The 27,579-nt window shown below is 41.0% G+C and overlaps 1 protein-coding gene across 2 annotated transcripts in view; it reads right to left on the bottom strand.

Moving 5' to 3' along the window:
* The window catches only part of PREX2 (phosphatidylinositol-3,4,5-trisphosphate dependent Rac exchange factor 2), a 279,954-nt gene that overhangs the window by 94,641 nt on the left and 157,734 nt on the right, over positions 1-27,579 (bottom strand). For both annotated transcript variants that reach the window (XM_060115599.1, XM_060115600.1), the window contains exons 23-30: positions 27,125-27,286; positions 16,624-16,843; positions 15,872-16,079; positions 8,574-8,753; positions 5,937-6,031; positions 5,062-5,144; positions 4,266-4,356; positions 3,500-3,628 (exon numbers count right to left, since the gene is read on the bottom strand). In XM_060115599.1, coding sequence (XP_059971582.1) covers positions 3,500-3,628; positions 4,266-4,356; positions 5,062-5,144; positions 5,937-6,031; positions 8,574-8,753; positions 15,872-16,079; positions 16,624-16,843; positions 27,125-27,286 — 1,168 coding nt within the window. The remainder of the gene's footprint in view (positions 1-3,499; positions 3,629-4,265; positions 4,357-5,061; positions 5,145-5,936; positions 6,032-8,573; positions 8,754-15,871; positions 16,080-16,623; positions 16,844-27,124; positions 27,287-27,579) is intronic.

Below are 27,579 nucleotides of genomic sequence, written 5' to 3'. Positions count from 1 at the left end.
ATAAGCATGGTCGATTAAATAATTGGCCATTAGCAACTGAACTCAATCTCCAGCCTCTCTCCCCTCCCTGGAGGTCAGGGGTGGGACTTAAAATTCCAACCTTCTACTTACATGGTTGGTTCCCCAGGCAACCAGCCACCATCCATAGGTGATTTCCAAAAGTCACCTCATTAACATAAGAAAAGACAGCTTTATCCTCTCATCACAGGAAATCCCAAGGGTTTTTTTATCTCTGTGCCAGAAAAGGGGATGAAGACCAAATATATATTTTTTATTATAAATCACAATACCACAGTGGGCTAACCACGTAAAAATATCTTCAGTTAGCTGACACTGTGATTCCGTAATTTAGCTGAGGAATTAAGGAGGAGATTATCTTAGTGATACCACACAATGACTCTGTCCCCCATTTAGTCCACTATTTCTTCCGCTCTCCTCTGCCTTCAGTTTACAGGCTTTGAGTGAATGGCATGCAGTGAGATAACTTATGAATGGCACTGGAACAGTCCCTCCTACATAAAGACCATACACTTATTATACTTTGATATCGTATTTGGTATATACTTGCTAGGATATTTTGAAATCAGAGACGAAGGAACGATGGGGTTCGGAACATGCTACCCCCAAATATGGCACTTTGGCATATTGAATTATTTTAAGCTGAAGGAATCTGAGAAACAGTGAGGGCAGGAAGGACTCTCTGACCACCTCCCTTTTCCCTGGAAGCAGGTCATAGGCTGCTCAGGAGAGCGATACCCAAAGGAAAGGAGCATCCTTATCTCCAAAGAGGGAGGGATGCCAAGAGGAACAGGCCTTGCTGAACCCCCCCAGGTTACTACGCTTAGCTCATACCCTTTTGTCCTATAACATTTTTCTAGGACTTTCTACTCTTCTTCAAATCTAGTATAAAGACACTCAGGTTCAACCTTTTCTTCTGGTCTTCATTTCCTTATGCAGGCTCCCGTGTTCATGTGAAAATTATAATAAATAAATTTATGTGCTTTTCTCTTGTTAATTTGTTTTTTGTCAGACTAATTTACTGGGAGAGTTAAAGAAAAAAAGGATATTTTTTCCTCCCCTACGGGAACATCAGAATGGGGTCCCATCCCAGCTCTACATATACACCCTGACATTCTGGCAAGGTAACATTAGGTTAAACTTCCAGCCCAGACCTAACCTTCCATTAAATCAATCCTTCCATAAAGACAATTTGGGAAATAGAATGAAAACCATTTTCACATGAACAGGATGAATTCATGCTGAACGGGAGAGGTTACTTCTGAGTCTGTCCACAGAACAAGCAGCTGATTACAAGGATCCCAGAGCTGTTGCTTCCACCCCATAGAACAGGACCAGACACCACACAGATCACCAGGAAATAGTAGCTTGTCCTCTCCCTTGATGGTCCACTGAGCTGAACTACTGAACAATTGTTTTTAAAGACTCACTTAACACGGAGACAATCACAGCTCTTACCCAAAGAGTAACTGCATCTCTGAGACTTGCAGCCAGGGATGCAACTTAAATTCGGCCAAGAGCCCTCCCTCTGTTGACTCTGTTGACTCTATTGACTCAGCACAGCCAACCACGCTCAATCAGCTGCTGGGCTCCCATGACCAAGAGTGGCACTAATATTCACAACATCTATCAATCAATCAATATCTGTAGATAGTTGTCATCGCTATGGCCGCTCATTGTGAAAAGAAGTACTGAGTATATAAGGAAGAACTTGACATGAAAATGTAAAATTCTTAAAAAAAATACCTTTTTAAAAAATAAGGTTTTTCTGCCCTGCATTAGAAGTTATTTTCTTAAAGATAAAGCTCTTCAAAAAACAAAACAGAAGTTTTAAGGGTTTCTTTGTTCTCGATTGATATTGCATTTATTCTAAAAACAGATATAATGTAAAAAGAAAAAGTCAGAGATGATGACAATAACTGCATTTAGATTCACAAAGTGTAACTTTTAGGAGTGTTATGACACTGGCATCCACTCAGCGAAAACATACCTTTTACTCAGTAAAGTATATGCTTAAATTCCTTAAAGCTCACAGCCTTTAAAAATATGTTTGTCATTTTTGCTGTTCATTATTTTTGGGGGTTTTAAATTCAGACTTCTGATTGAACGTGATGTTACAATGTGTCACAAATAATCATTGTATTTAGCTATAAAATAAAGATACAGTCAAGAAATCCAGTTGTCAAGAATAAAAGATTTCATTATACAATAGAATTGTTGTGATTTATTTGGAGTTTTCCATTTCTGTACAAATTTCTTCTCTATTGATCTCTAAACAATATCTAAGCCGTTATACTTGAGTATATTTCTAGGCAGAAGACTGGGTAATCACAGAACATTTACACCATCCCTGTCATTTAGTAAGTGAAGACACTGAGGCACGAAGGAGTGACATCACAGGCTCAGACCCTACAGGGTGTAAGAGCTGTCTTCCATCAGCAAAGTATGCAACTGTCTCTAATTTACCCTAAAAAAATGGTAGTGATGGGTTAAAAAAAAGTGGGTTATGATGTAATTCTGCTGAATACTATTTACCACATCTCAATGACATACAAATGATGGGGAAATACAGCCATAATATTTATTGTACAGGTTTCTCAACCTTAGTCCTATAGACATTTAGGACCAAATAATCCTCTGTTGTGAGGGACTGTCTGGTACCTTGTAGAATGTTTAGCAGCATCCCTGGTCTCTACCCACTAGATGCCAGTAGCATGCCCACGATTGTGACAATGGAAAAATGTCTCTAGACACTGCCAACCACTGGTCTAATACTGGGAAGAAAACCACTGATTTAGACATTACCAAAAAATTAAACAAATTTCTCATTTCATCTTTTTCACCACAATCACTTTAGAAACTCTCAGAATTTTCTACTTAATAACTCTGACCCTAAACAACATGCAACCAGGCTCACTGGAGTTGTCCTGAAGTCTTTTATATCTCCAGTCAGAGGCTGTATCAGTTATGGGATGTTGAGTAGACAATCTCATGCTAGTTAATAACAATCAACTTAGACAAACGCTTCTGAAAGAAGAGAAACTTAAAAACTAATGATGCAACCTATGTCATTATTTTGATTCTCACAGACTCACAATTGATTTTGTAGATTTTCCATGAAGTCTAGCTTCATAACGTTTTGTGAACCCTTTAGGAATGTTTCTGATCCTGTTTCATGTTATAAAATATGAAAATCCCTCCACGTTCCACTTGTCTTCCTAAGAATGAGCCCTTACTTTATTGCCTGAGAAGATTTTCTGTGACACAGTCCACATCATTTCGATCCTTGGAACACAAGGTTCTGTCATCTTATTCCTTCTTTCCCTCCTCCGCCTTCACTCACCCTTTTCAGTCCTTCTATTTTCCTCCTAACATGAAAAACTTCAAAAAGTAATCAAGGCATGACTAAACTTTGGGGTTGAATGGGTTTTTAAATGAGTATTGCTACTGTCATGGTATGTTCTTTGCTTTTCATCCTGACCTTCAACAAATTTTCGGATGTTCTGAGCAAGATTCCGGACGCTGCTGGGAAGATTCCAAGGATCCTGCTTGATGTGAAGCCTTAACCTTTTTGGACAACTCAGCTTTGGTTCCATTTCCTGCTGAAACTCTAAATAAACACAGAAAAGCCCTCTTAAGTCTCAACCACTTACCAGTTCACAAGCCCATAAACTACAGAATCCTCTTTCTTTCATTCCTGTGGTCCTAGGCTATTATCATGGTAGCAATTTCTTTAGCTCTATCACAGGAGAAAATTTGTTAAATCTAAAACGAAGTCAAATCTTATTATTCTCTTTTTACAAATGTTTAAACAAAGGAGCAAATTTAGATAAAAACTCTATTTCAACATCCTAAACTGGACGTCAGGAAGTGCCAGCTCTAGATCTTGTTCTGTTTGCCAACTGCCATTCCCCAAACCCCTCCCCCCATCACTGGGCTACCTACCGCCAAGTAGGCATTAAGTCTAGTTTCAGCAAAAGCAACTCAACACTTATATTTCTTCAATTAACTCATTTGGTTTGGCCCCTACAGGCACTAAACGTTTTAAATTTTCAAAGAACTCTAAAAGGTCTTGTTTATATATATATATATATACATATTCAACAATTATCCAAATAGAAGTAGTATTAAGTGAATTATGAAATGAGCACCCAAAACTTTTTTTCTCATGCTATGCTTTTGCTTCACTATACTGTCTCCCACTTTTGCTTCCAAATTGCCTCTAACAGTTACTTTGTAAACCTTACCTTGTAACCCTCGACCTGGTGTCAGGTACTTGGTTTGCTCAAAGGCCCTCACAACAGCTTGGCCTTTCAGGAGATTAGTAATGGAATCCACCTATCATAACAGCAGAGATTTCTGGGAGTTACATAACTTCTCGGTATTTCCAAGAGTCAATCTTGTAAAATACTTTTTTCCTCAAAGCAACAATTACTTTTGAAATCCCATGCTGCTTGCAAAATCTATCTTTAAATAAAATATTAGGATAAACTCACCTGATAACATTTACAATGATATCTCTTACTATCCTACCATGTATTAATACAAAATATAAATTTTCTTTATAAAAGAAGAGTTCTAGAATTATTTTTAAAAAACATCTAAAAGTTATAATCCTTTTCAAAGTGGTAAAAGCTTCTACACTATGAATTTTGGTTGTGGATATAAATTTTTTTTTAAATGCAAAATACCAACATGAGCACAAGACAACCCTGTGCTTCCTGAGATTAGGAATGAAGTTGAACAAGAAATGTCCTGGAGGAATCTGAAAACCCACAAAGAAACAAATAATGAACAGAATAACTCCTGTTTGTAGAACACTTTATAATTTTCTAAGGACTGTGAAATACTTGACATTCATAACAATCCTTTGGGTTAGCTGGCTGAAGGAATCTCTTTTCCATTGTAAGCTATAGAAATTAAGGTACAGGGGATGTAGGAACAGACTCCATTCTAACTCCAAACTCCTTTCTCTATGTCTGAAAAACGAATTTCTGACAGTTTAGTCTGTGGAAAAAATACCCACAACTGTCCCAACTGTACCTGGCTGAAAAGATGCTCAAGGCAACTGTGTATCTTGTCCTGTTTATCACGAGAAATGCGAACATTTAGGGGAAGCTCATCACCTAGATATTAAAAATAAATCATTCATCTTATGTTCAACATTCCAAGGCATTTTAACGTCAATAAAGTAAAAAATAATGAAACACTAGCTCTTATTCCATACATTAGTTCTCATGTTCAGAAAAAGAATTCCAAAAGCTTTAGTAACTATTAGGATGTCAGATTATTGCTCCTTCAAAGCTGAGACGAAAGCAGAGGGTCTCACAGAAAGAATCCTGTGCTACCCACATTAATGATTCTTTCAAATGGTGCATTTTTCTATTGGTCAAATAGTTGGAATAAACTGCATATCTCAAAATTAAGATTTTTCCTAACTCAATGCAAAGTCTTTTTCTTAACACACACAAAATAAAACATTTATAAGGTATTTATATCAAGCAGTATTTTTCTCATCACTCCCTTCCCCACTGCCCATAAGGCTAGCTCAGGTGCATCTGCTACCTTCAAATCCTGCTTCAAAGCCCATCCCATCTCCTCACACAATCAGCAATGCCTGATATCCTAGAAAACTTGTTTCTTGTGTACCTATCATACAGGTACCATGTAGTAACACAGAAATATCATAAAACATCATTTATTAACATAAAAATTAGTTTCTTTCTTCCATCTCTTTAAAAATTCACTCTGTTTATAATGGGATTGGGAAGCTGACGTTCTCAAGCATGTAAAACTGAAAGGCATTGTGTGTGGCCACCGAGAATGGCCGATGAAAGGTAAAAATGAGTATGGATCAGGCAAATTAATCCCTTAGGTTCGGCATCATCAAAGAGTCCGCGTGCCTTCACCAAACGCACCTGAGTCCATTTCATCGCTGTGAAAATACGAGCTGCACTGGCTGCTGCAGATGCTGGTGAAGGAGGTGACGGAATTCCTATTGCTGTTGCAGTCGCTGCGAAGAATGAGGTACATGTCACTTTAGCAGTGCATCTGGCAAAGTTTCCCTGCCACTTCTTACTGGATAAACTTATTATGTCACAGTTATATGTGTTAATATGCTTTATAGAAATTTATGAGAAAGATAAATTTGTTCAACTCACATTTTATCTTACTTTAAAAGAAAGTATTTTCAATTCAATCATATTTCAAATTTTCTTGTCATATAATCTAATCATAATTGAATTTTAAAACGCATAGCTATTTACAGGAGTCAAACCAAACTTAAAATTCATTATAATCCATTTGATGGTATATGCCTGTAGTTGATTTGCTAAGAGTGACAAAATCCTGTTTCAAGAGCTCTGCCTTTCAACCCTTTCTAGTAACTTAAAGGATAACTTATTAATTGCACTCTGAGCTCCCACCCCTCCCCCGCCCCGGGAAGATGGCATCTTGTCTCCACCCCAGAGCGCAGCACAGGACACCACACTTGCTAGGTGCTGGATAATGATGAACATCAAGGGAAAGCAAGTTAGAAATGTCTGTGTGTGAATATGGACACATGACAGATTTCAGAAGTAGTGCAGGAGACCTAAATATTTTTTTCTCTCAGAATAAGTAAAAGGGACTTATTTAACTTTAAATGTACATTTAAAATTTCTATTTTACCCTAGAGAGAACCTGAGAGTAATGTTAATTATCTGACAACTAGAATTTGAGGGAAGAAAGTATTTTTAGATCTGTAATTTCCCACTGGAGAGAAACCACAGGTTCTTATTAAAGAGCATACTGGTCTCCTTAGAAGCTAAAAGTAAGTGAAATGGTAAAAGTGGTTAATGTGTTTTATATATCATTAAATTTCTAGGAATAATTAACTCACGTATTCATTAAAATCCTTTTCACATAGAAATTGGAATAGTAGAGTGGTTAATAAACTGAGAGCCAGGCCACCTGATTTCCTAGGTAAATTATGTAACTCCTGCGGGCCTCAGCTTCCTTAGATGTAAAATGCAGCTAATATCAGAACCTGCCACAGAGGGTTGTGGGAGGAATTCCGTGAAATCATCCTGCTTCCCCCTGCGTCTGGTAAGAATGCTTTTAATGTTAGCTATTAGTCTGTGCTAAACATCTCTGATGAAACAACTTCAATTTAAAGATCATTACTAAATATCTTTTCATTGTAAAACACTGTATAATAAATAAGAGTAAGAGAGGTTTTGTCTTCAGTTAATGTAAATAAAACGGGAGGTTCTGAAGCTGCACGCTCAGCATACGTGGCAGGTTGCCACAGGTCTCAGTGAGGTTCCAGGTGACACAAGGATTCAAAGGAGAAAAAGCACTTTCAATTAAGGAAGTTCACTGGAAGAGCCATCATTTGAGAGTCTGGTAAGAAGATGACTCGAGGGGGCTTCCCTGGTGGCACAGTGGTTGAGAGTCCGCCTGCCGATGCAGGGGACACGGGTTCGTGCCCTGGTCCGGGAAGATCCCACATGCTGCGGAGCAGCTGGGCCCGTGAGCCATGGCCACTGAGCCTGCGCGTCCGGAGCCTGTGCTCCGAAACGGGAGAGGCCACAGCAGTGAGAGGCCCACGTACCACAAAAAAAAAGAAAAAAAAAAGAAGATGACTCGACAGAGTTTGGAGGGAAGGTGTTATGGGTTGAATTGTATCTCTCCCTCTCCTGCCCCTAAATTCATATGGTGAAGTCCAAACTCAGTATTCCAAACTGTGTTCTCATTTGGAGGTAGGGTCTTGACAAAGGTAATCAAGTTAAAATGAGGTCACTAGGGGGGCCCTAATCCAGTATGACTGGTGTCCTTATAAGAAGAGGAAACATGGACACTGAGACAGGCTTGGAAGGGAAAGGATGGGAAGAGACAGAGATAGAAGACAGCCATCTGCAACCAAGAGACTGAGCCTTCCTTCATAGCCCTCAGAAAGAACCCAACCCTGCTGACACCTGGATTCCAGACTTCCAGCCCTAAAACTGTAGGATAATAAATAAATTTCTGTTGTTCAAGCCACCTGGTTCTTGGTACTCTGTTACAGCAGTCCTATCCAAATTTTACAGAAGGCATGCAAGGGAAGAAAAAACGCACAAAGCTGGTCACAGAGGTGAGTACATGAAACTAGTTCAATTAGCTTAAATCACAGAATATAGGAAGGAGGAAAAACAAAACAAAAAGAACTCCTATTCACTACCCCATAGTCAAATAATCAGAAACAGATATTCAAAAAAAAAAAAACTGTTAATATAGGCACAACTTGTTTATTTGCCATACGTGTTACACAATCCATAAGAGAATAACAAATCTCCTAAATTAGGTCCACTCGGTTGGAGAAAAAATGTTTTTTCCGAATTATTCAGATTATAAAAGGGAAGAATTTGAAAGAGAGTGATGTCTCACTATGCTTTGTCTGAGGTTGGTAACAGCCAGCGGTTATTTTGTGGGAATAATAAACAAAAACAACAGTCAAAAATGTTTTCAAGACCTTTGTGGAAAACACAGAATCACATTTGACTTGGTCGATGAGATGAGTTTCAGGAATGAATTACCTGTAAGAGTCTCTGTTGCTGATGGTGTCGTGACCTGAATCTTCCTGCTCATCGCCTGCCACGTTAAAACAGACACGTTTGCTGTTTCTCTCTCCCTTCTCGTTGTCACTGTCTGTTGGGACTATGGACTCTGATGCCTTACGTTCTAATTTAGGAGAATATGTTATTGAAGACAGAAGGCTGCAGTGGGATATCAAAAAAAAAGAATAAGTGCACACTTTCACACTGGCGGCTACAGATAACTACCTTGCTCACTGACTATGATAGGCTTACAGATATTTCTAGAGTTTCTTCTAGGTGTCACCTGAAATTAATACCCTGTTGCATAAAAAGCCTGTCATGCAAAGTTCACTTTTTCCTCTCAGAATAAGTAATGGAAACAGCACACAACTTTGATGAGAAAGCTGTGTTCAAATCCAGGTTCTGCCATGGACTAGCTGTGCTCTCCTGGCAAAACCAGGGTGGTTCTCTTTGACATCTATGAAATGTGAATAAGAATAGCTACCCACAGGGCTGCTGTGAGAACGAAATGCATAGAACATATTGCTGGTACTCAACAGGCATCACCTCGCTCCCAGCCATTGTCACCACCACGTGAAAATACCTGAGAAACTTTAAAGTGCTATCCAAATATTAAAATAAACACTAAATGGGCTTAAACCTCCGCACTGGCTTACCTTCAGATGTTAAAATCCCATTGCCCCTCTCCGCCTGCCCTGGGTTTCCCCTAGGCTTTCTCTATTTGTCAGGGAGAATATCATGTGGACAAACTGTTCTCACACTCATACAAACAGGAGCCCTGCCCGTCCTGACCCTAAGACGCTAAAGAGTCACGCACAGGTGAGGACAGGCGGTGGTAGGAGCTACCCCAATACCATCCACAACCCAGTCATCGTGAAACATCGTGAATCTGCCCGAACGCAAAGTTCTTCCACTGGGCTCAAGGCTAAAACACACTTTCAGACGCTGAATTGGCAAAAAACTTGATGCAGACTCCAGGCAGCACCGATTCCACCAGGCTAGACTTGCATGTTTGGCTGTAAATTGTTTCTTATAGAACTAACTCAAAATGACCCAAAAATGGAATCAGTCTTTACTATCAAACAATGTGCTATAGAATTTGCAAAACAAATTAAACCATAACTGAACAAAGGGCCCGGGCATGGTTTCTCCAGCCCACAATCATCTTCTCTTTTATTTACCAAATACCGATGACATGCTGTTCTAGTCAACAGCACATATGCACATATCTTGACACTCATTTTTCCAGAGCAACGTCATGTTTATTTTATTTCAAGACCATGAAAAGATCTTCTACCTCTTATTTATATTCCATAATGTCAAACCCAATGCTGTGCAGAGTAAATATTTGTTAAGTCATTTCACTAATGAATTAATTAAACACATTTATCGAACCATGCATTGCCCTTGGTGCTGTGCATGCAGCAGTTTACAAAACAAACATGCCCTCTTGGTGCTTAAATTCTACTGGGAGGAAACAATGACCAGATAAGCTGTATAGTGTATCACATGGTGACAAATGGAAAGGAGAAAACTTTTTAAAAAGGGAATGAAGCCACGGCTGCAACTTCAAATAGTGTCATCAGGCAAGGTCTCACTGTGAGATGATATCTGAATAATATCTTGGCACTTTATAGTTTTTAGACACCTGGGAAAATCGGGGAGCTCTGCTAGATTGGTCAGGACCCTGCAAAGCTATGAATTATTTTAAACACACTTTTTCTATTTGGAAAGATATGTTTATGTCTCATAAGACAAACTGTGTATTTCTTCACTCCCTCCACCCAAAAGATTAAAGCATTAGATTAACTCCAACTACCCAAGCTGCACGCTGCACAGACAGATGCACTCTGACTACCAAAGAGGAAAGAGATGCAGGACTTCTCCTTCTGCAAGGAGTCCTCTGTGCTCTATGGACCTTTTAAATTAGAAGTCATGGGGGCTCAGCATAAACATTTTTTTCAGAGCTCTACGAATTGTGTTCACATATTTGCTTTTCATTTTAAACAGCTGCAGTCATGCTTGCACTGACCCTGTGGGAACAAGTGTTAGGCTAACAAACAAATGATAGAAAAACAATGTTCTTGACAGCATGTTTTTGCATAAAATTTCTCGATTCTTAAAAGTAATAATAGAGCATAAAGCTTAATATTTGTGCTCGCAGGAATATTTTCCTTTACCTTTGCTCGTATAGTGTTAAGCTCCCTCTGATAGAGTGTAGGTCTGTTGATTCTCAATTAACATCCTGAGCTGAGTACCATTTCTGGTCCATCTCTGCCAAATGCCCTTGATGAATAAAGATTTCTGTATATGGTGGATTGCATCTACCTGTGTGTTCTCTATTTAACTGAGATTTAAATATCACCATCATCCTCTTCAGCACAGCTAACATTTGTTGAGCTCTTATGCCAGTTACTATGCTAAGTACCTAATAGGTATTAATTCATTCAGTCCCTCAGACCACCTTATGAAGTGGGTATCCTCATTGTTATTTTCAGTATTATTATTGTTATTCTCATCTTAGAGATGGGCTGAGACACACTCATATACTGTGCAAACTAAGCAGAACACCCCTCCCTGCGTATCGCTCACCCGCTCTGGAGGGCGAAGGTGGTCATGAGTGCCGCCCACCACATCCCAGTTCTCCGGGACTCATGACTGGGTGGCTCCCCTCCCCCTGGGAGGGTAGGAATGACCACGTGCCTTGCTTTCGCCAATGCACCGCGAGTGGAGGTGACACGGGTCCCTCCTGGGTGGACATCTTCATGCAGGTGTGCTCTCTGCCTCATTCCCTCCCTGCTGTGACCGTCAGAGGCATTCCAGCTGATGGGGCTTGGCCAGCCTAGACCTGAGTGAGGCCGATGTGGAGCAGAGACCCCGGGACCCACTGGGCATGGAAAGTGAGCAAGAAAGGAACTTTGTTGTCTCAAGTCTGTGAGGCTTTAGAGTTTTGGTGAACATAACAGTGGAAGGGGTAAAAACCAGTTGTAGAGGAAGCAGGATGTCCAGAGGAGGAAGACACGAGTGACTGGGACTCACGGTACAGACTGTGTCCCGGGGAAGCTGGCACCATCTCTCCACAGACCGGCCACCAGCCTGACACTTGAGTGTCTAGAAGGCCAGCCACGCCGGCCGCAGGGGCAGGGCTGACCAGGCAGAGGTGTGTCATGTTCTGGGATCAGAAAGAAGTTAATGCAAGAGGAGCTCAGAGAAATGGGTTTCGAGAGAGGGACGGGGGCAAATTGTGTGGAAATGTGCAGGCCACAATAACGCATCTCCCATGATTCTAGTTGCATTGCAATGCCATTAAATGCCTTTAAGCAGGGGACTAGCACAATTTACCTGTACAGACCCTTCTGGCACCTGCTGAATGTAGAATGTATTAGATGGAGAGGCACAGCTGGAAAATTCTACAGCGGGTACTAGGGAGGAGACTCTGGTGACCCAGTCTAAGGTGATGGGGTGGACACATTCTGAGGTATAACTGGCAGGACTTGGTGAGGTCCTGGAGGTGAAGGGAAAGGAAAGAGAAGAATCACAGCTGATACCTAGATTCTGGCTTCATAAACTGAAGAGATGGAGAATACTGAGAAGGGGGACAACCTTGATGGGGGAGGGGGCAAAGCAGATTTGAGTATGAGGTCAAAGTAGATTTCAATTTCAGAAACAAATTTACATTTGAGGCGTGAGACAGCCCAGTGTTTCATAACCCAAGTCACAGATGGACTGTGAGAATGAAAGAAATCAGTGCGTGTAATCATGTAACTGTGCCCGGCACACGAGCCCCTATAATACATGCTAGTTTTTACGAAACTGTGCCCAATGTTTTACATTTACCAGAAAAATGCTTGGGAAAACCTCAAAGATAATTCCACCACCAGCCCTACTGTTCCTATCTGTGACCCCCAGCTCACTAACTGTCCTACAATGTGTTTGGGTTGTCACTCAATCCTGGGACATGTGGCACCTGCAAAATGAAGTCTATTCTCCAATTTCCTGCCTTACTAGCCCCCAAGACTCTTTATTCATTTCCTCTCTGTGAGAATACACAAACCCTGAATTTTAAAACCCTGTCAAAGGTCCTGGACTCTCCATGAATTACTTTTTCCCTTTACTTATATCTAATACCCGAGCGTCATTAACCAGAAAATCGCCCATTAAAGGGCTAAAGTACCCAGCTTCCTGAAATGAAACAGGAATCACAAAATCTTGATGAAATTCGTAACATCACCTTACTTCCTGTTACTACACAGCACATCTGTCTCTAGTTCTATCTTTGGATCTGAACAAGGTAGGAGGATTTAGGGGAATGCCTGTGTGTCAAAGGATGTGTTCCCAGGTGACAGGAAAACCAGACTTCACAATTAGACGGGCTCAGCACCAGGACCTTTCACAGGAATCAATGACTCCTAGAAAGGCTAGCAGAGAGATACTGTGAGGCAATTCTCGTAAAACTCGGCACAGCGGCTGAGATCTGCTTCTCCACTCCGCAGAGGCACCTATGTTGGACCAAGAATAATTTCTGCATGGTGAGAAAACTGTTTAGTAACTAGCTTTTTAAGTAATTTGTCAAGCTCCACTGCACTGCAGCATTTCTGAACGGGGCAATGGGGCATCCAGGCACTTGGACAACGGTACTGTTTTAAAGTGATTATGTTACACACTGAATTATGGTGGAACATATTTATATTTAGAATTACAATGATATGGTGCACACAGAGAAGACCAAGGAAGTTTCTCAAATCATTGGATCATTTCATGTCACTTTCCTAATAAACAAGCACAGCTGGTAAAGACTTTTAGAATAACAGAGTGGCAAAATCACAAGTAAAAATAAGTAATCATTTTAACTAGTTTTGGTTAATAAAAATAGCTTACCCCTCTTTCTGAAATTAGTGCTTTAAATATAAAGCATTTTAAACCAAGTAAAGGGAGCCCCTTGGCTCTAACCATTTCCTTGAAAATATATCTACATTAGTTGAACTTAAAAAAAAAGAAGTCGGGGCTTCCCTGGTGGCGCAGTGGTTGAGAGTCCGCCTGCCGATGCAGGGGACACGAGTTCGTGCCCCGCTCCGGGAAGATCCCACATGCCGCGGAGCGCCTGGGCCCGTGAGCCATGGCCGCTGAGCCTGCACGTCTGGAGCCTATGCTCCGCAACGGGAGAGGCCGCAGCAGTGAGAGGCCCGCGTACCGCAAAAAAAAAAAAAAAAAAAAAAAAAAAGTCAATAAATTCACAAAGACAGACAAACTCTGGACAATTGCCAGGAAGTGCTGGGTAGTCAATGCATTAGAGAGACGGTCTCCAAGGCAGTGTTCACTCAGGCACATCAATAATCCTGCCATTGACAAAGGACTCATCTGAAAAGGAGGAATAATAACTCTTGGTTTAACTGGAATCATGGGCTTGGTCCAGATGCTCTCCTAGAATCCCTTTGAGATCTAGGATCCATGATTCAATGCTACTATCCATTTGCCTTATTAATAAACAGTCTTCCTCTTGAACCTCCTGAATACTTCAGGGGAAAAAAGAGACTGGTTTCTAAAATACAATATAACATATATGATAAAATCAATTTATTAAATAAAGCAAAATATAATGTCCTAAAATATTAACTTCTCTGTCACAAGGTCATTCTGAAACAATTCCAGATATCATATATTTGTTTAAAAATAACCACCTGTTCTCTCAGTAACCTCAAGCTGTTTAATTTGTCTATGAATGGAGTGGTCCCAATATAAAACACCAAGTGTCATAAGTAATTTTAAAAAACTAGTGTATTAGACAAAGGAAAACAGAATTTCAATTCTAAATTAACTCATAAAAATGTCAGAAAGCAGTAGCACAGTAAATAGTAACTACTTGAAGATAATCTTAGAAATATGGTGCATTAATATGGTAATTTTGATCTCTAAATTTCAAAGATGTATAAAGTAAGAGATCATGTCAATTAAAATTGCATTAGTGTAATGTCTAATTACAACAAAGCCTTAGAATCAGTTCTAAATATTTTATGTGAAATCTGAATTATCCGTGGAAGTAGGGATGATGTGTGTGTGAACTAAATAATGCACATTTGAGAGCCATCTAAATCTGCAACTTCATAAAGGGAGTACATTAAAAAGAGGAAAATGGTCCTTATACCATTTTCAGATTTTTCCCACTATGATATATTCAACAATTTCAATCTCCTGAATGATAAGCAAGCATGTCAAGCCCTAGGCTGATTGCTTTTCGTATTAATTTTTATATTTTTCACCACAAATAGATAATGTGTTATGATTATTCACCCTCTTCTATACATGAGAAACTGAGCTACCCGAAATCCCATTCTGCCTTGACTAGATGTGAAGCATAATCACACTCCATGATGTAGCAAACCATCCTACAGAGTTCAGGCAATTCTCCAACCTTCAAATTCTTGAATAAGAATCAGAGTTGACCTCTGGAAAAATTTTATTCAACTCCCTCCTCTTCTCTGTTCTTTTTTTTGTTGTTTTGTTTTTGCGGTATGTGGACCTCTCACTGTTGTAGCCTCTCCCGTTGCGGAGCACAGGCTCCGGACGTGCAGGCTCAGCGGCCATGGCTCACGGGCTCAGCAGCCATGGCTCACGGGCCCAGCCGCTCCACAGCATGTGGGATCTTCCCGGACCAGGGCACAAACCTGTGTCCCCTGCATCAGCAGGCAGACTCTCAACCACTGCGCCACGAGGGAAGCCCCTCTTCTCTGTTCTTGATAAAAGATTCCAAATTACTGGCACAGCAATTTGGGTACTTCCTTAGTAAACCATTAATTCAATCAGAAGAGAAGAAAGGGTGTTGGTCATGGGTCCTAGGGTTACATACTTTTGCTTTTACTCATTTAACAAGTATGTTAAGGACTCGGTCTGCTTTGCATTTTTTCATAAACATCTATTGAGTGCCTATCCACCAAATGCTGTGTTCCGGTCTGTAAAAGGTACACAAGGAAATCCCTACACGCAGTTTGTACTCTTTCAATCATATAGTTCAATTTAACATGGGCACACTGAAACTTAGCGTTTTCTATATGAAAGGACCTTGTTGTTCTCTTCCCTGGTATTAAATGCTTCCCTAAGATACAGATCTACAGAACTGCCATGTTTTCTCATTTTTAAGGTGTTGGCATTAAGAGAATCTATACGCTCAGCAAAAATTCCTACATTTTCAAACAGTAAAAAGAATAATGGGTATCAGGAGTGCCATTTCCTACAGCTATTGTATCACGTACATTTAAAAGTACAGTAAATAAAATGCTTACTCATCTGTTTGACAAACACACATCTCCACCTCCTTCAGTGCAGTCTGAAGTTTGCCCAGCAGTTTCTGATAGATATCTTGGGTTTCTAAGTCGTCTTCTTTCAACAAATACCGGAGACCGTGCCCATCTTGCTGCCCCAGAGACAGACCTGAAGGGGCCGCCATGGTTGTAATCGTATGTTGAATGTACACCATAGGGCTTAGTTTTCCTGAGGGGTTGAAACCATTCCATAGCAACCGTTATTACCTTTAACTTACAGTAGCAATCCAGCGCCATTCATTTTAGACGTCCAAGCTTACAAAAGATAAAATGCCAGTCTAATGTTACATTTAATTCAGGAATTAAAGCTTATGGGGAGTTGTGATTAAAGACTAGGAATACAGTTCAATGCCTTGTCCCACTGGGATGGCATGGGATGGTACTCTGCATCCCTTGCAGCTGCTCCTCCACTATTTTTCTCATAGTTATAGGGCCATCTCAGATGAGTGATTTCACAGCAAGATGAGCTGTGCCTATCAGGCACGTAAGGAAGACAAAAACAATCATTCTTCTTAGAGGAAAACTAATGAAAATGTGTAACTCCATTTTCATTCTACAAACACTTACGCATAATTATCCAAATGATTAGTGTGAGGAATCCTTTCTTTATAAAATTTCAGACTTGCTGACATGCTAATTTCAGGGATGCAGGACTAGGTATGATTGCCTAAGTTACGTGTCATAATTTGATAAAGTTGAAAAAGTTAACATACCTTGTTCCGATTTATTTTCTTTATCGTGAGAATTATGCTTCCTGCTATCCAACTGAACACCAAATGCACTCCCCAGGTACGCTGATGTCTTGGGATAAGAAACTTCCATCACATTGACATGGCAGTTGGTGGGGCAGAAATCACTGCTGTGCAGTGGGGAGATTTTAGATTTGGCCTGTTTAAAGGTGGGCCAGGCTCTATTCTTTAGTACACGAGAAAACTGTAGATGAAAGATGAAAGAAAAAGCAGTTGAATGCAGTGATAATTCAAACATTTCACTCCTGTCATCCATAGCAAAATCAAAAGAAAATTAAAACATGTCAACTGCAACGGGTGAAATAAATTACAAGCTGTCAGAAATTAAGTCATTATTTTAAAATTCACACATTCTTAGAAAAGCAAAGCAATATAGGCAGCAAATGCAAAGGATTCTTTTGAAACACTGAATGCAAGTTAAGCGCTAAAAGAGATGAAGTCAAGTGATCAACACCACTTACTAGGACTCAAATCCACAGGCTCCCAGCAGCTGAGAGTCAGAGAGAGAAACTGAATCAGCGTCCTAGGACACCAAGATAGGAGAAGGTGCAAGGTGGCAGAACAGGGTAGCTGTCAGGTCAAGGATGGAAGAAGATGGATTATTCCAAACATCGTCAGAAAGTTGACCCAGACCTGTGTCTGGGAACAGGTTAGACAGCAAAGCTTGGTGGTGGGGACCCCGGATGGCAGGACAACAGACAGAACAGACTTTACTTCCCACCCGTGCCTCCTGCTAATCACTGTTGAGCTCTGGGTCAGGGTCAGCCTGAAGACTGGTGTGGATGCTGCTTCTATGCCATTGAGAAGAGTGATGCTCAAGGAAGTTACACAACTTGCCCAGAGAGCCGCTCCCCTACTTAAACCTTGCCATCCAAATCCACGGTCTACACTTGCCATGGTCTGTATAGCCTCCCAAAGTCCAATCCATACCCGGTTTATTTATCTCGAGCTCTCTTGCCCTCGCTCCCTGTGCTCCCTCTGGCTTTCACCCAGCCCCTCTCACATACCGTCTACTCGTTCGAGGCCTTTGTACCGGCTGTTCTTCCCTCGTTTCCAAACTTACTCCTATGCATTTTCAAGTTCTATGAAATCATCAAGAGGCCTTCCTTGAGCCCTAGTCTAGGTTCAATTTTCCTGTTTAGGTGCTAGGTTACAGGACCCTGTAATCCTCCTTACAATTATGAATAATTTTCTTTTTATTTATTTATTTTATTTTATTTATTTATTTTTGGCTGCGTTGGGTCTTCTTCGTTGCGGTGTGTGGGTTTCTCATTGCCAGGGCTTCTCTTGTTGCGGAGCATGGGCTCCAGGTGCACAGGCTTCAGGAGTTGTGGCTCGTGGGCTCTAGGGAGCAGGCTCAGTAGCTGTATCACGCAGGCTCAGTAGCTGTGGCTCCCAGGCTCTAGAGTGCAAGCTCAGTAGTTGCGGTGCACGGGCTTAGTTGCTCTGCGGCATGTGGGATCTTCCCAGACGAGGGCTCGAAACTGTGTCCCCTGCACTGGCAGGCGGATTCTTAGCCACTGCACCACTAGGGAAGTCCCATGAATAATTTTCTTACTTCTCTCTCCCTTGGCAGATGGTAAACTCCATGAGAGTGATGCTTACATCTGTCTTGTGCATCACACACAAGCATCTCATAGAACTGAAGTGGATTGTAGTTTCAAAAACAAAGGACTGAGAGCCACCAGCTCCCTGTGTTTTAGTTATGTCGTCTGCATAACTGATGTGATGCTGGGCAAGTCCCTGTCTCTTTGTCATTTCTAGTAAAATATGGAATGTGGATTAAATAATATCTATGCTCTCTTCTTCCTTGGAAACTATAACCAGATCCTATCTATTTATTCCACTAGTAGAGTAGTAATCTGGACATTGAAGAGAATAAAAATTAAGACTACTACCAGTTACTGTCTAACTTTTCTAGGTTAAATTCAAGAATAAAGATATGATACCAAAAATCACATCTTATAAGCTCACCATTAGAATATGAACTATCTTACAAGTATATTAAACTGTGTTTTCAAATCACATGTCAGAAGCTATGTATCTCAGCAAAGGGCTAGCACACAGTAGGACTCTAAATAGAACTGGACTGAAATGCAGGAATCTATTAACAAAGTTACTAACACATTTGATAACGATACATAGTGAAAATAGCCTAAACACTGAAAGACAGGAAGGCATTTAGAGAATTCCTGAATTATCACTTTCTCTTTATTAATAAAGAAACTGTGACCTGGACACTTATCTCGGAAAGACCTAGAATTTAAGGCCAGATGAAAACTTTCACTCAGAAGTTCTCTTCCACTGTAGTTGCAGGATAAAAATCTCAGATAAGGCTCCCACGGCACAAAGACACAGAGATCGATTTTATTATGTCACAGCATCCATGGTAATAGACAGTTACCCTTCTCTTGCTTTCTTTCATTTTAACCAATTATTCATTCATTCAAAAATATGAAAAGAATCATCTATTCTGGATCCTGTGCTATGCTGGAGACACAGCCCTTGCCATCATAGAATTCACGGTCTAGTAGGGAACACAGGTAAAAACAATATATCACCCTTATATATAACAATTATACTATTACAATTATAGGTAACATGTATGTATAAACATATACACAACTGTATATGTGTATATACATATGTAACAATTATATAATAAATACGATAGCCAGATAATTAGAAATTTTGGTAAGTGCTGAGAAGGAAGTGAACAGGGTGATGTAATGAAGTATCACTAGAGTCATCAGGCAGAGGAGGGGGAAGATTTCCTTTTCAGTGGGACCCATTTCCTGCAGCTTTCCGACATCTACCTCCACACAAATGTCTTCTGTGCCCTCTCCCCATGCACTCAGAATGGTGCGTAGCCACAGGTCTGAATGTGCCTCAAAGAGTAAGTGGAAACTTCTTTGATAAGAGCCTCTCTTGGAGAAGGAAGAGCCTTATGAAAGCAGTGCTATCTTCCATCCTGGGGAATCCCTAGGAAAGGGCGAGGGGGCGAGGGGGGGCCATAATCATGGGTCCTGGAAATTTGGATATATTTTGAAGATCAAAAATGTGCTGGCAGACAGCATGCCCTGCTATTTAATGGTGAGCCCTTTCTGAAACACAGACCTAGAATGAGGAAGGCAGAGTTCTTATATTGACCGTGGTGGGCACGTGAAAATACTCTGATCATGCCATACAGTAGTAAAGGGCCCTGGAAATGTGGATCTGTCATCTTCTTTAGCAACATCAAATGAAACACTGGGGGCTTCCCTGGCGGCGCAGTGGTTGAGAGTCCGCCTGCCGATGCAGGGGACACGGGTTCGTGCCCCGGACCGGGAAGATCCTACATGCTGCGGAGCGGCTGGGCCCATGAGCCATGGCCGCTGAGCCTGCGCGTCCAGAGCCTGTGCTCGGCAACGGGAGGGGCCACAGCAGTGAGAGGCCCGTGTACCGCACAAAAAAAAAAAAAAAAGAAAGAAACACTGAGCTCACTCATCTGCTTTGGAGAAGCTCACAAGGAAAGACAAAAGTTCTTTTCCATAAATAAAAACTGCAATTTTGCAATAAAGAAATGTACAGGGTATGGGATGGGGGGTGGGAATGAGTTGGGATGGAAAATGCTTTAGACCTATTATGGACCAAGCTTATTACCAGCTTCATTCATTCATCCTACAATGACCTATCCAGGGTGCTCTAAATCAGGCACGGTTCTAGGCACACTGGGAAACAGTGAATGAACAAAGATTCCTGCCTTCTGGGTGGTTACATTCTAATAAGGGGAGAGGCAAACAATAAACATAGTAAGTCAAAGTCAAAGTGGGACTTTGCCACATGAGAGGTTGGCGAAAAAGGCAGAATCAGCATAGGAGACTAGGAATGGGCCACGAAGAAAGTCACAGAAAACTGCTTAAGAAAGGTACAAGCTCAACTGCATCAGAGCTACTAAAACAAGGACTACAATGACAACAGTGAATAAGCTTTGGCAAAATAGAGGTCACCAGTGACCTTAGAAAGGGCCAGTTCAGTTACATGGAGGGAACCAGAGCCCACCTTCAGTGTGCTGAGAACGAAAGGCGAGTGAAACAGCAGGTGTGGACAGTGGGTATGAACAGCGGGTATGAACAGCAGGTATGGACAGCAGGTATGGACAGCAGGTGTGGGCAGCAGGTGTGGACAGCGGGTATGGACAGCAGGTGTGGACAGCAGGTGTAGGTAGCTCTTTTTAGGACAGAGATCAAAGATGTGGAAGAGGAGGTAGAGAGGAGTGTGGTGGGCAAGGGAAACATTTATCTTTAATACAGATATTAAGGCATATTTGTGTATTGACAGGAAGAAGTCATTCTTGGAAAAGGAATTTCAGGTTTTTAATGCATTGATAGTTAATTCATGAATTACTGAGCATGACAACAAGTTTAGATCCAATTACAGTCATTTGACTACAAGTCAAAAAAATACAAAGGTAAGCTATTATTTTGCAGACAGTGTCCCATTTCAATGAAGTGTAAAGACCCACTGGCATGGACCTATAAAAATTCTGTATCGGGGGAAGAGGACATGAGGAGGGATTTTACCCACAGTTTTCCCAATCCATATATCCATTTGGGGATTATGTGGCATTAATAACTAAAGATACTCAGAATAGTCAACGTAAAACTTAGATTCCTACAGGTAGTATTTTTGTGTAAAAAGGAACTATCTCGGGGCTTCCCTGGTGGCGCAGTGGTTGGGAGTCTGCCTGCCGATGCGGGGGACACGGGTTCGTGCCCCGGTCTGGGAGGATCCCGCATGCCGCGGAGCAACTGGGCCCGTGAGCCAAGATTGCTGAGCCTGCGCGTCTGGAGCCTGTGCTCCGCGACAGGAGAGGTCGCGGTGGTGGGAGGCCCGCGCACCGCGATGAGGAGTGGCCCCTGCTCGCCGCAGCTGGGGAGGGCCCTCACACGGAAACGAGGACCCAACACAGCCAAGAATAAATAAATAAATAAAGCAAACTGTCAACAAGTAAAAATAAACACTAAAAAAAAAAAAAAAGGAACTATCTCTTAAAAGCTCATTAAATATTTATATGGAAGAAGTATCCCCAATGCCAAAAATAAGGCCAATTATGGAATTATCTGGAAACAGGAGAATGAATCTAGAATTTTTAAAAGTTCTCAGGACACCAGAGAGTGAGCACGTTCCTCCAAACAGTGCATACTTTTATGTCTGGAACGACTGCCCAGACTTCCTGCCCCACAGAGATTAAACGCCAGCTTAGGGTTCATTCAGGTCCCCAGTAAGGTGTGAACATCTGTGGCCTGTAACGCTAGCCAAAACTTTAAATGTGATCGCAGCAGCCTGGCTATGGAAACTGTAGAAATATCAACTGGTTTCTATTTTTAACACGTAAAACTTTTAGACTCAAAATAATAAGGGAAAGCCAGCCTCTTTGGATATTAGTTTCTATGGATACATTTTATTTTACACAAAGAGGGCTGTTTGAAGCTTTCATCTGGGAGACAAATAGGTTGCTAATAATAGTTTAAAAGTAAATACGTGGAAATCAAAAAATATATATTCACAAATGCTATAGTTTCTGTTGACATACATCTGTTACATGGATGGAGCTGACCTTACCTGACAGGCTGTTACCTTAGATATCGACATTTTGTTCAAACAGAAAAGATCCTTGAAATGTTTTCTTGCTAACCCTGTTTCTCTATTTTGTGAGAAAGATAGCCAGTGATTCTAAACAGGTTTATGGTCAAGAAGGGATGATGAAAGGACTGCTTTTAAAGCACTCATGTCCTGGTTAACTACAAGTTTCTCTTTATTTATAAATTAAAAATAAAAATAAAAATAAGTGAGATGGCACTCCATAGGACTGATACCTAGTTGGTTACCCGCCACATATGTGACATGAAGCAAATTCTTACTTCCTGAGAAAGAAGCAGGATGGTAAGACTATTCAGTACACATGGCTACTTGGAGGCTCAAACAGCAACCATGTGCATACGAGAGCTTTCCAAACTTCAGTGACATTCTTTTTATCATCTCAAATCACTGCCCGGTAGCCTGTCCACCTCTTCTTTAGAAGCTTCCCAGGTGCCCAGTTACTCCTGAGGAAATGGAAGATGCTTCTCACTCCCCGGGATAATGCTGTTGAGAATCCCTGACATTTGGGGGAAAACTCTGCTTATAATCCCCCAAAACATACACCTCTCAGTTTATTGCAAACCAGGTTGTTGTTAGAAACCAAGAAATAACACCTTCTTTATCGCCATAACCAATTAATCATAGACGGTATATATTTTCCTCCTACACACAGCTTGAATTGATCTTTTTCTCTCTGTCCCCAATGCTTCTACATGAGTCCAAGTCACCCTCAACTTGGACAGCTTACAAACAAATCTGATGATTATGTCACTTCAAAACATCACTGGAGGGGCTTCCCTGGTGGCGCAGTGGTTAAGAATCCGCCTGTCAGTGAAGGGGACAGGGGTTCAAGCCCTGGTCTGGGACATGCCGCGGAGCAACTGAGCCCGTGCACCACAACTACCAAGCTTGCACTCTAGAGCCCGCGAGCCACAACTACTGAGCCTGCAGGCCACAACTACGGAAGCCCACGAGCCTAGAGCCTGTGCTCCACAACAAGAGAAGCCACCGCAATGAGAAGCCCACGCACCTCAACAAAGAATAGCTCCCGCTCGCCGCGACTAGAGAAAGCCCGCGCGCAGCAACGAAGACCCAACACAGCCAAAAATAAATAAAAATTAAAAAAAAGAAAAACACTGGAAAAAATCACATTTTGTCAGGTTTCCTTTTTAACTGCATCCAACTAAAATCCTCCTTTCTGGCCCAAGCAGTACGTCAACCCTTCATCAATCAGATCAGTCTCATTTCTAAGTCTTTGCCTTCATTTATGATCTCTCCCTTTACTTGAGGGCCATCTCTCTTCCTTTTCACTCTGACAGATCTTTCCAGTTGATAGCAGCTAGCATCTGCTGACCACTCAGTCCGAGATGATTTCTCCATTACTGAAATGCTATTGCCCTTGCAGTCAGAACCATATTGTTTAGCACATTGGCTGTGTAGCAAAGTATCAACTACAGGTAAACAACCACCAGTTTAAGAATAAAATGGAGCAAGGTTCAAATTCCACTGCCACTCCCAGCTGTGTGCCTTTGGGAAAGTTACTTGATCCCTCTGAGCTTCAGTCACTTCATCGATGAAATGGATAATATGTCTCATATCATTGTGTTGGTAAGATTATACAACACAGGCAAACTGTAAAATATAGCTAGCATGCAATGCCTGATATAGACTGCTATAAACTGTTGTGCGCTCTATAATGGCACAGAGGACCAGCATATAGAGCAAGGTGCTGGGTGCCAGCATGTTCAACCATTCATGGCAACACCTCCTAGTAGGCTAAGTAGTAGTATTATTACTTCATGTATTTTGACCTTTCTTCCCAAGTAGATTGTACGTGGGGGAGGGCAGACTTCTTCAAATAACTGACTTAAGCCCCTATTGCCTATGTAAAAGATACACATTTAGTAAGTATTTCCCCAGTCTTCCTGTCCCATCCTGCAACAAACTTGGTTTTGTGAACTTGAGTTTTTGACCAATGCTCTTTCATTAAAGAGTGTCATAAAAATATCTGCCACATAAAACAAATTGCCGCTTCTTTTGCAGGGCTATGTTTATGGACAGTGCCCTGACATTCCTGGGGTTGCCTCTTTGAAATCCAGGGTGAGAGATTTCCTTTAGAACTTAGACCAAGAAAACCTTTACTTCTCTTAAGAAACATGTATGTATTACAGGGATGCTGATAAATAAGTAACAGACCGTGTTTCCCTTTTCATTTTGGCCATCAGTAAGCTGAAGGCCAAATATAATATTCCACTTCAGCAAGTAAATAGAGTCTCGGACCTGCTTACCTACAGCCCCTTTTCCCCTGATGGTCTATACTATCAGTTCTAATATAGCTTTACCTCTAAATTTACCTACTCATTTTCCTCCAATATTCAATCTCTCCTTTCTTTTAGTAATAAAATTCCTTGAGTTTTAGTTTGGCACATGGATGCCTAGTTTGAGACTACATTTCCCAGCCTCCCTTTCACTAAACAACAGGATGTGAACAGTAGTGATGTGTACAACTTCTGGGTCCTGCCCTCAAAAGGAAGCGCTTTACTCTCCACTTCCTGTTTCCCCTTCTAAGGGGCATTCATTTAGACATGGTGGTGGTGCACCAAGTTTGGCTTTGTGGAAGAGGGCAATATCCTAGGGGAGAAAACAAAAATATAGAAGGATCCCTAGAAGATCATCAAGCCCCACCTCACTGGACTCCTATCAGATTATACTTTCAAATGAGTGAGAAATAAACTTTCTATCTGGTTGAAGCCTCTGTTGCCTTGGTCCTTCTTAAAGCAGCTGAATCAATACCCTATGTAATATACCCTCATCTTAATGTTTTATTTTTATTTCTATATTTTACCTTTCCTTATGTGTATTTCTTTAAGCTACTTCTACTGCTTTTGCTGTCTGGATGAATGGAGAGAAGAAAATAGGAACAAAATCCAAAAAAGGCAGAAAAATGACACACGCAAAAGTGACAAACTTGACAACCAGAATCTGCCTGAACCCCACCATACTTCATACAGATCCGTTTCTGAAGTAGAATGACTCTCTTTTCAAAATGTGTTCAAAAGGGGACTACTAATTTGCATTTTTTAGAGCTTTTAAATTTAACTTCAAAGCATTGTCACCTCATAGAGACAGGAGGAGTAAAAAGAAAATCTTCCGTTCTTCAGCTTCAACGAGACATATTCATGGAACCTTTGCCAAACTTAAAGAGGTCAAGAGCAATCATGGAAAGAGGGTGAACAGATGTTGACAGTTATGCAGTGATCTTGAATATCATTTTTTCTTCATGTCAATGGACTTATAAAAAAGTATGACATCAATACATATTCAACTTCACAAGCCTAACAGTGTAGGAAATGCTGAAAGAAAAACACAGTGAGCCCGCTTCCCCTCCCCCTACCTGAGGCAACCAAATTGAAACCCCTTGGGTATTCGTTCACACATTTCCCTATTGTTGTATGGACATATCTGGACACATATTGACTTATCTTTTATTTGCCATACCAAACATAGACAGTTAGCTCATATTCATAAACACTGGGATAAATAGTATTTCCTAGTATGACTACCAAAATTTAAGCAACCAGCCTCACTTTGAGGGAAATAATTAGCTAGCCTCCCACTGACACAAACAGAAAAAAAAATTAAAACCTACTATATGTTTTAGAGATCAATTTTTATTTATTCTACCTCTAAAATATATCCTCAAGTTCACCAAATGTTCTCTGTCTCCTCTGTCTTCCCCAGAGTCCAAGCCATGACCGTCACTCACCTGGACTATTGCCATCACTTCCCACCCCTCTCTATGCCTCACTTCTTGCCCCTTGCAATCCATTCCTACAGAGGAACCGGCACAACCTTTCAAAAACCTAAATTAGATGAAGTCATCCTTCTTTCTATCTAAAATTTTCCAACTGCTTCTCATCGATGTAAGAAGAAAACCCAAACACCTTCCAAAGTCCTGAAAGGTACAAAGAGCTTCCACGGCACCTCATACCTGTCCCTGCCCAAGCCTCCGCCCTTATAACTGACTGGTCACTCTTCCCGACACCCTGACCTTCTTTTTGCTTTGGGGCCTCTGTACCAGCTGCTCTGTCTACCTGGACGCTTCTTCCTCCCATTTAAAGGAAGAGTTCTACTTGTCATTCAGACACGAGTTTCCCAGAGAGGCTTTCTCTATACCCACCCAGCCTAGAGTTCCCACACCCTGGCACTTCCCACCGTAGCTTTCATCATAACTCTCTCCAATATTTGATTTTCCCCCTTTGTAGAGATTTATTTACTTCGTTGTAGTCTCCCCCACTCAAATGGAAGCATCGTGAGAGGAAAGACCTTCTCTCCTTTCCTGCCGTATTCCTGGTACCAAGAACACTGCTTCACACACAAAAGGTGCTCAATTAATACGTCAAATGAATGAGGCAATGAATCCATTTAAAACAGCCGATGTTCCATGTACTTTCTGATTGAGGGCTCTGTTCCCTCTGTCAAGAGAACAGGTAAAGAAGAACTATAGTGTAATAATGAAAATCTGATTTCAGAATTAGGTGGCCTGGATTTAAACCCCAACTCTATTCTTTCCAGTAAGTAATTTAATTCTTTAGGCCTCAGTTATTATATTTGGAAAATGTGGAATAATGGCCTAGCTTACAAGTTTGCAAAGATCAAATGAGGCAAAGGATGTAAATAAAGGCATTCAAAAAACTCTAAAATGTTACATAAATGTTATCATTATTTCAATAAAGCGGTACATAAATAAGTAATGAAAAATATCAAGAATTGAATTAAATTTGACATTAAAATAATAATTTAAATATTAATCACTTGTACAATACATACATAGAGCTTTTACCTTTTTATAACTGGATATTCTCTGACATATGCGCTCAATTTTTTCATTGCAAACAGCACTGAATTTACTCTGAAGGTCAGTAGGAATCACCTCGTTCAAAGAGTTAAGGCTGGTGCAGTTTTGTACAAAATGATCATCGCTTTTAGCCAGGGCTTCAAGAATCTGTAGACACACATACACACACACACACAAAATAGAACAAGAAAATAAAACCTTCAAAATCAGCCAAATAAAATTTTCACAATTCCACAACACTGGGTGACTTTCCCCAGTGTGCTTCTTTTAGCTGCCTGGGATTTGTATGTTCAATAAACCCTGGCAGTGAAGTGATGGACTTTTGTGTCTGGCATCTCCTGTTTTCCCTTCTGCTGGCTGTAAAAGGCTGCCTGAGGGAGGTGAGGGGACTTCAAAGACTCCCTGCTGGATGAATCAGGACACTCTGATGTGTACACTCT

Source organism: Mesoplodon densirostris, chromosome 13 (assembly GCF_025265405.1).
Source record: "Mesoplodon densirostris isolate mMesDen1 chromosome 13, mMesDen1 primary haplotype, whole genome shotgun sequence".
NCBI lineage: Eukaryota > Metazoa > Chordata > Mammalia > Artiodactyla > Ziphiidae > Mesoplodon > Mesoplodon densirostris.
The sequence above is the reverse complement of the archived record's forward strand: the minus strand, read 5'-3'. Positions and strand labels throughout refer to the sequence as shown.